This window comes from Myripristis murdjan, chromosome 5, assembly GCF_902150065.1.
Source record: "Myripristis murdjan chromosome 5, fMyrMur1.1, whole genome shotgun sequence".
Classification (NCBI taxonomy): domain Eukaryota; kingdom Metazoa; phylum Chordata; class Actinopteri; order Holocentriformes; family Holocentridae; genus Myripristis; species Myripristis murdjan.
Window position 1 is genome coordinate 36,334,873 of NC_043984.1, and position 7,989 is coordinate 36,342,861.

Genomic DNA, 7,989 nt, shown 5'->3' on the forward strand with positions numbered 1-7,989 from the left:
AAAGCGCAGAATTCAGAGAAAGTGCCTGAGATACAAAACAAACTAAACAGCAGTAACAACGCTAATGTTAGAAATAAAAGTAATAGTAGAAGTAGCAGTAATAGCGAGTGTTTTCAGAAGTGTCATAGAAATAAAGTTAGTACTTGTATAGCAGTACCCGTGGTAGTAGTATTGCTAACAGTAGTACTAGTAGTAGTGGCATTTAGTTTGTGTCATGTCATATAATTTCAGATGCTTTTTAAAACTGAGAATTCTTTGACAATCTACAGTATATTTGAGTGAAACAAACACATAAAATGATTGTGTTTTTGCTTTATGAAATGTAAGACATGATACAAATCAAAATTACCATGGGTACAGATGAAGGCCTTTCACATAATATTCATAATTGTCACAGTAATCATTTTAATAATATAATTGTGGATTACTCATGAATCCTACTATTAATAAAAATTAGCCAACGTTTCAGTAGCTATTGGATCAGGTATTGCCTGTATTTGAATCAGCGAGGAAGAAATAAAGTCATAAGTATTGAAGTAAGTCTATTTTATTCACAGTGTGGGCTGCAGTCAGGCCTGTTTTTTTTTTTTTTTTTTCATGTTTTTCATTGTTCTGCTGTACTTTTGTTTGCATCAGAGGCTGGCATCCAGAGCGCAGTCACTCAAGCTGAGGTCTAAAATAGTAAAGTGTGAGCTTGCATTGAGTCACAAACATTAGGATAACACATGGACGGCCAATGAGGCAGCTGCCCTTTGCAGACAAAGCCGCCTCAGAGGCATCTTTCACTACAGTGTGCCGTCCAGGACCTTGACCCTTTCCCGCCCTCGGGGTTCGCTTTCTGAAATGGACTCATTTACAGCCATACTGTTTTAATAGTGTTGAATTTTCAGCTCTTAAAAAAATCTTTACTGGGGACTCGGCGCCCTACGGTAATCCATGTTTTGGACGGCGTCCCCCGAGGGCTTTGTGCGGTGTGCAGAGGGGGCGAGCGGTTTCCCACCAACAGGAGCTCCCCGGCTCCGAGACATTCCTGGAGGTTAGCGCAGGAGGATCTGCTCGTCTCCCAGGGAAACGGAGCTAATAAACTCCAGGGGTGGTCGTAAATTTCCTCATTATTTGGCCTGCAGCCCGGAGGCAGGGTGGGGGCGGGGGGTGGCCGGTGGGTGCTGGAGCAGGATCTGCCCTCCCCATCTGTCCACACACACACACACTAACACACACACACTCTCTCTGTGGATGAGCAATGAGCTGATGACCAACACTGATCGAGGCTGATCCAAAAGCTTCACGTCACAAACAGACAACAGCGACTTCCCTGAGTTATTCCAGCACAGGAGATGTTGTGAAAGAGTTTCATCAAAGAGTTTCATCAAAGAGCTTCATCAAAGAGCTTCTCAGAGTCCGTTCAGCATATCAGCAAGTCAACAGGCACGGGAGAGCAGGGCTGAGGGAAAGCAGCCATCGAGTCAGAGCATTTCTTCAAACTGGACGTCACTGTATGAAATGACCTATAGTGACCTCTAGGAGAATCACAGCCTCATCAAACTTTACAGGAGAATTCAAAAAAACTAGAATGGCTATGAACCATAATATCGAATCGCTATACTTAAGAATCACAGTGCATATCGAATCGGCGCCCAGGTGTCGTGATGGTATCAAATCAGTTTCCCTCCTGGAAGCTCAGGTGAGATCAGGAGACGCTGCAGCGACTCAGCAGCTTTATGGTTCCTCTTACACAGAAGCTACACTACACTCTTGTCCTGTAACTTGATTTACATTTTCTTAGTAAATAAAACAAACAACTCAACAAAGTTCAAATAACTTAAAGGTATATTAAAGTCCCCGTGACATGGATTTTTTTTATTATTATTATTATTATTTTGGGCATTTGGGCAGAACATGGTCCAGGGAAGGAGTCCAAAAATGAGGATGGATGAGATGTGTGAAGGTTTTATTGGTTTAATTTACAGCCACCAGAGCAGGATGATGTCACTGTTTTACGGGAAGTAGGGGTCATGTGAGCTCATTTCTCAAGACGGGACCGTTTACACTCACCTGACAAAAACATGGAACAGTCATATAAGCCTGTGATGAGAGCCGTGTAGACTCAACCGTCACACTCAGTTGAGTCTACAGAGTCTTTCCAGAGTCACTTCAGTGCTGTTTGTCAGAGTGCAAATTAAAATGCAAAAAAGGACAAAAAGTGCAAATCCCAATGAATCACAGGCTGAATAGCAGCTTCAGGGCTGCTGCTCTGTGTGACCTCTGACCTCTGACCTCGCTGTGGAGAGCCTCCACACAAAAGCTGAATTTCTCCTTTTTGGCTCAAAGGAGAGTCAAAAAGAAAAATAAATATATTATCAGTTATTGGGCCACATTGTAAATCCACAGCTGAGACGTTTATCCGAGTTTATTTGACCAGGTCGTCTCTGTTTGAGGGTCTGATCTCAGGTGTGTTTCCTCTCTCACAGTGAACGTGGTGGATTTCTGCGGCCAGACGATCCGGGGCGACGGCATGATCGTCAACTCGCACCAGGACTCCAAGAAGTACTACTTTGTGACCATGGGGACGGACTGCCACCTCACCATGCAGGCCAGCTCCCCCAAGGACAAGGTCCAGTTCCACTTCCGCTTCTTCCTGGTCTACAGCTTGCTGCGCATGGCACCGCTGAGCCCCGCCCCCCTCTTCCCCGAGTCCCCTCGCGGCTCCGCCCCTCTCAACCCGCGGCTGGAGCCCACGCCCGGCGAGGGCCCCGGGGACCCGTGTCACGCCGGCTCCTACATCCAGTTCTACGACGGACGGGACAGGAACTCGCCGCCCATCGGGCCGCCGCTGTGTGGGAAGAGCCCGCCCCGGCCGGTGCTGTCGACGGGGAACTACCTGACCCTGCGGCTGGTGACCCGGGGCACGCAGCCCAGAGTCGACTTTGTGGGGGACTTCACCTCCTTCAGGCTGGGTGAGACACACAGACAGGAGCACAGACAGGAGGACAGACTGGAGACAGGAATGGGGCCTTACAGGTGTTTTGGTGTTTAGGATAATGGAACCATAGAAACTGAATGGAAATCAGAGAATTTCTAGGAGGTTCCATAAAAAAAACATCCCATGAGATCTGTGTTGGTGAACGACGTGGATGGACGGAGCGTAGCGCATGAAAATACAATCAAATCCATCAAAAAAAGCTTCTCATGGGGGTCAGTGTAAACCCACTAAGCAAAAAGTGTCCAGAAAACGTTAAAAAGACGTCTTTTCTGTACCTCCAGAAGACGTCTTCAGATGGGCCAGAATGAAAGTTTTTAATACGTCTTTCCTGGATGTTGTTACGTCATCTCTGAACCTTCAGTAGACGTTGTAAAGTTTCTGAAAAAATTTTTTAAAATATGCTTGCCACCTTTGTGACCGCGTGGACATACGCTTACCTGCCAGCCATATGCTGTTTGTAAGTTGTGTAGGCTTGTTGTTGTTGTTGCTTAGGCGGGGAGTCGAACCCCGGTCTTCTGCATGGCAGGCAGAGACATTAACCACTGCGCCAACAAAGCTTCTGTGGCTCAAATGAAAAATGAGGCTCCATAAATCACACAGCATGCACGAGAGAACTGTTTTTTCCTCATTGATACTGTCATTGAGGACAGTATCAATGTACAGAAAAGACGTATTAAAAACTTTCATTCTGGCCCCGCTGAAGACGTCTTCTGGAGGTACAGAAAAGACGTCTTTTAAATGTTTTCTGGACACTTTTTGCTTCGTGGGAAGGCAGAATGAGCAGGATTTGGTTTAGAAACACATCATTCAAAGTCGACCCCTTCTTTGTTTTTTGGGTTTTTTTGTTTCCTCAGATGATTCATTCAGTTATTCCTCCCCTGCTTCCTCCCCTCAGGTTTCAACCAATCCGAGTGCAGCGGCGAGCCCTACTTCACCTGCAGGAATGGGAAGTGCATCCCTCTGAGTCTGGTGTGCGACGACAAGGGCATCGACAACTGTGGTGACGGCAGCGACTTGGAGGAAAACCTGACCACCGGCTGCAACGGTCAGTCAGGCTCTGAAATACCCCCCCTACACACACACACACACACACACACACACACACTCCATATACATCAACACTGCAAAAACTCAAAATCTTACCAAGATTATTTGTCTTATTTCAAGTCAAAAATGTCTTATTCCTAGTCAAAATATCTCATTACACTTAAAATAAGACATGATCACCTCAGAAGTAACTTGTTTTTAGACAATTGTCTCTTGTTTCAAGTGAAAATTTGCTTGAAACAAGTGAAAATTTGCTTGTTTCATTGGCAAAATTTGTTTCTTGTTTCTAGCTAAATTTCACTTATTTCAAGTGAATTTTCACTTTTTCCACTGACAAATATTGCCAATGAAACAAGCAAATTTTCACTTTTTTTTCAATTTTCAATCTTGGTAAGATTTTGCGTTTTTGCAGTGAAACTAGTACAAAATGTGTCCAGAAGATTGAAAACACATCATCATGTTGGTGTTTACCCTCTTGACTCCATTAAATTAGAAAAGGTCATGAAATATGAAATATATAAGTCAACAAAAACAATGTCAATCATGTAAAGATAACAGGATGGTTTAAAGGGGATCTCCTGTTATTGATTACTGATTCTGTTTATGATTAAATATTTTCTCCATCAGCGGGTGAGATTTTGCCGCCTCAGCCTCCACCGCCAATCGCGACCCCACCTCCACCTTTCGTGAATCCGCCCACGGTGCCGATTTCTACGCTTATGAACTGCGGCACACCAAACAGCGCATCCAATCAAGAGTCAATACCAGGTGAGTGACACAGTGGGGTTTTTTTTGTTTTTTTCCCTCCGTCTCACTGTGGTTCTCATGTGCCTGGTGGGGAAACCTGTCCAACTGGGACAGCAGTAAATCAAGGTGCAGCGGTGTGTTTGGGTCCTGCCGTTCGCCCGTAGGTACACAGATTAACTAAGTGTCCCATTTGGATGCAAAGTGGGTCTATGGCGGGGCGTAAAACTAATGGAGGTGACCATTGACTTGTTAATTTCATCTAAGCACTCGTTGTAAACCAATAAACGGTGATGGATTCTCACGGCTGAATGTGGGCCGCTGAGCGATCGGCCTCTGTTCCAGCGCCAGAGGTGCAAATAGAGCCCGTCTGGGCCGGGCTGTCAGCTGCTGATTGCTTTTCAGACCGGGCCAAGTCTGGCCGAAGAAAACAACTATTCTTCTATTCTGTTCCGCCTTTTCAAGCGAGAGCAGGAGAGGCGATTCACACTGGGCTGCCCTGAGACGAGCCCAGCTGTCTATAAGATCACATCCATTTGAATTCACCTTTTTCTGCTCAGACTGAAGGACCTCAGGACGGAGGAAGATCCATGTTTCAGCCACAGACTGAGACCGAATGAAGCAGCCTTTCAAACTTCCTCAATGTCTGATGTTGATTTATGACACTATATCAAACTTAAAGGGATACTTCACCCAAAACTGTTTTGCATTGTTCACTAACCCAAACCCAAGTTTCAGAGGCCGTCAGTGTGAGTGAGCCGGGCTGCTGGCCGATGAACCGGCAGCAGGAAGAGTCTTCACTTTATCTGAGCAAAACCTCAGACTGGAACACCAAACATGTTATGAGAGAGTCAAGACTTGAATTACACAATGACGTATTAGGGCCAAAAATTCAGAGCCGGGGGAGGGCGATGATATTCAGGGAGAAAAAATCTAACTTCTAAGATTAAAGCTGTAAATTTACAAGAAGCAGAAAAAATATGAGAAAAAAAGCTTGAGAATTCTGAAATTATGAAGTCACAAATTTATGAGAAAAAAAAACTTTTTTGGATGAAGTATCTCTTTAAAGGCCTGTTTCATATTCCACATCTATAAAGTATCCACACTGTCTGCATCAGACCTCAGACTGTGTGTTTATTGTTTTTTAATCATTTAATATTTGTTTATGTGACAGGGAGAGAGCACATTAATGAACATCAGAATAAAATACAAGATGGAAACAGTTACATCCACAGTCCTGAGCTAGGTATACAGTTATATAAGTAATATAGGTAACAATATGCAAATTCAAATATACAGATATACAAATAGAGGAAGACAAAGCACATTAATCGTGTCCGGCTGAAAGTGATCGTGCTGATCAGCCTGGAAGCCTCCTGTTGGTTCTTCAGGTCTGCAGGTTCTTGTACTGTAAGTTTCTGGTGTCTGTTAACTGGACAACACGAATGCAAATGTGAGCAGCACAGCTGCAGAGCTCTAATATATGAGGATGGACATTCCATTCCCTTATGTACTTTCCTTTATTTAGACAGTAGGGCCGGCTGACAGCGAGCCACAGTCAGGCGGGCCGAGCAGAAAAGACCTCCTGCATGGTGGGATCTGTTTCTTGGCCTGCAGAGGTGCAACACTGCACTGTGCGAGGATATCTGAACCAGTATCAGGCTGTAAATTTGTCATTTCAATACGTTTTGACCCGTCTTTTTGTTACGTGGTGCCGTTGTCAGTCAGTCAGTCAGGATGAGACACGTCATTCCTCTGTATTTGCAGGCTATTGAGTGAGTGAGTGATTGAGTGATTTTTTTTTTTTTTTTTTTTTGGAACAGGCACAAGGTACAATAGACATTAACCCAAAAGGGAGAGATGCACTGTACAAGGTTATAGCTATAAAGCTAATTTCCACCCATAGTCCCTGGACAAATAAATATACAATCATTAAATACTCCAACGTTTTGGGAAGAATACCCCTTTTCCTGAGACCAGATGTTGGACACCACGTCCACCTCTGGACGTCCAGTGGTTCAGCTCCTATGGGTAGCATTTCCTGTTAGCTTAGCATAAAGACTTGAAGTCTATGGGAGTCGTTAGCCTGGCTCTGTCAAAGTGAGCAGCTCTGAAGCTGTTCTCATTCACACAGCGGATCATGTGGATTTAAAATGTGATGCTTTGAAGCAGCCAGGCCAAGTTATTACCCATTAACCCTTTGTTAATGGGTAATAACTGGTTTGTAAATATCTATAAACTGTATTTGGATGTTATAAAGTTGCAGCTGATGTTTACTTGGTAAATGGTTCATAAATATAGTTGGTGCATCTGTAAATTAATTAAACGGTCTGTGTTGTCTTGAACCTGCAATCATAAATTAGTTTTTATTCAGTTATCGTCTCGTTTTCGTCGTTGTTGATGAAGACTATGACAGGTGGAGTTTGCTGAAACCTGTGAATGAAGAGAACTGTTCCTTATCGTCCCCAGACTCGCCGGGCTCCGTGTCCCTGCTGACGCTCTACATCATCCTGGGCGTGGCGGCGGGCAGCGTGGTGTTCTGCTGGTGCTGCTGGTCGCCCGGCTGGTTCCTGTGGCGGCTCAGCGTCTGCCGCTTCCTGCCCTGCTGCAACTCGGCCTGCGCCTCCTGCCAGCTTTGCACCCGCAGCTGCACCCACAGCAAGGAGCACCGGCCGGCTAAGGTCACCCCGCACACCCCGGGCGGCGGCGGGGCCCCGGCGGGCGGCGTGCCCGGCGCCGACAGCACTGAGGAGAACGTCACCACTGCGGCGGTTTAGAGCAGAGCGGTGTGCGGTCTGTTGGCGTTCCGGCTGCGAGGAACCTTGTAGTGGGCAGTGCAACGATGAACAAGAGTCTCTTTGACACCTGTGATGGTTGGACTGATGTGTTCCTGTGCTGTGGGATGTCGAAATGAATGGAAGTGAATGGACCTGTGAGTGTGTGAGTGTGTGTGTGCGTTAAATGTGATACACAGGGAGGAAAAGTGCTGTGTGTGTGTGTGTGACGGTGTGAGGAGAAGGTAATGCAGGGTACAGTGAGGGTCTGAAACGTCTGAATGTATCTGAAAGAGACATGAGACACGTGAGGATTGTTCTAGCAGCGCTCCCCAAAAAAAAAAAAAAAAAAAAAAATCTCTTTCCCAGCAGCCTTTGCCTGTTTAGACATCTCCTCTGATGGCTTATCATGTTTTAGAGCTCTTTATATTTGGCCAGTTT

General features: G+C 45.4%; 1 protein-coding gene across 1 annotated transcript; it reads left to right on the plus strand.

Annotated features, from left to right (window-relative positions):
- The first annotated feature begins 1,899 nt into the window (after nt 1–1,899).
- ldlrad2 (low density lipoprotein receptor class A domain containing 2) lies at nt 1,900–7,551 on the plus strand. The gene is made up of 5 exons (XM_030052477.1): nt 1,900–1,948; nt 2,472–2,957; nt 3,879–4,028; nt 4,658–4,798; nt 7,244–7,551. The coding sequence occupies exons 1-5, from the start codon at nt 1,900–1,902 to the stop codon at nt 7,549–7,551; spliced, it is 1,134 nt and encodes a 377-aa protein (XP_029908337.1).
- The last annotated feature ends 438 nt before the right edge of the window (nt 7,552–7,989 follow it).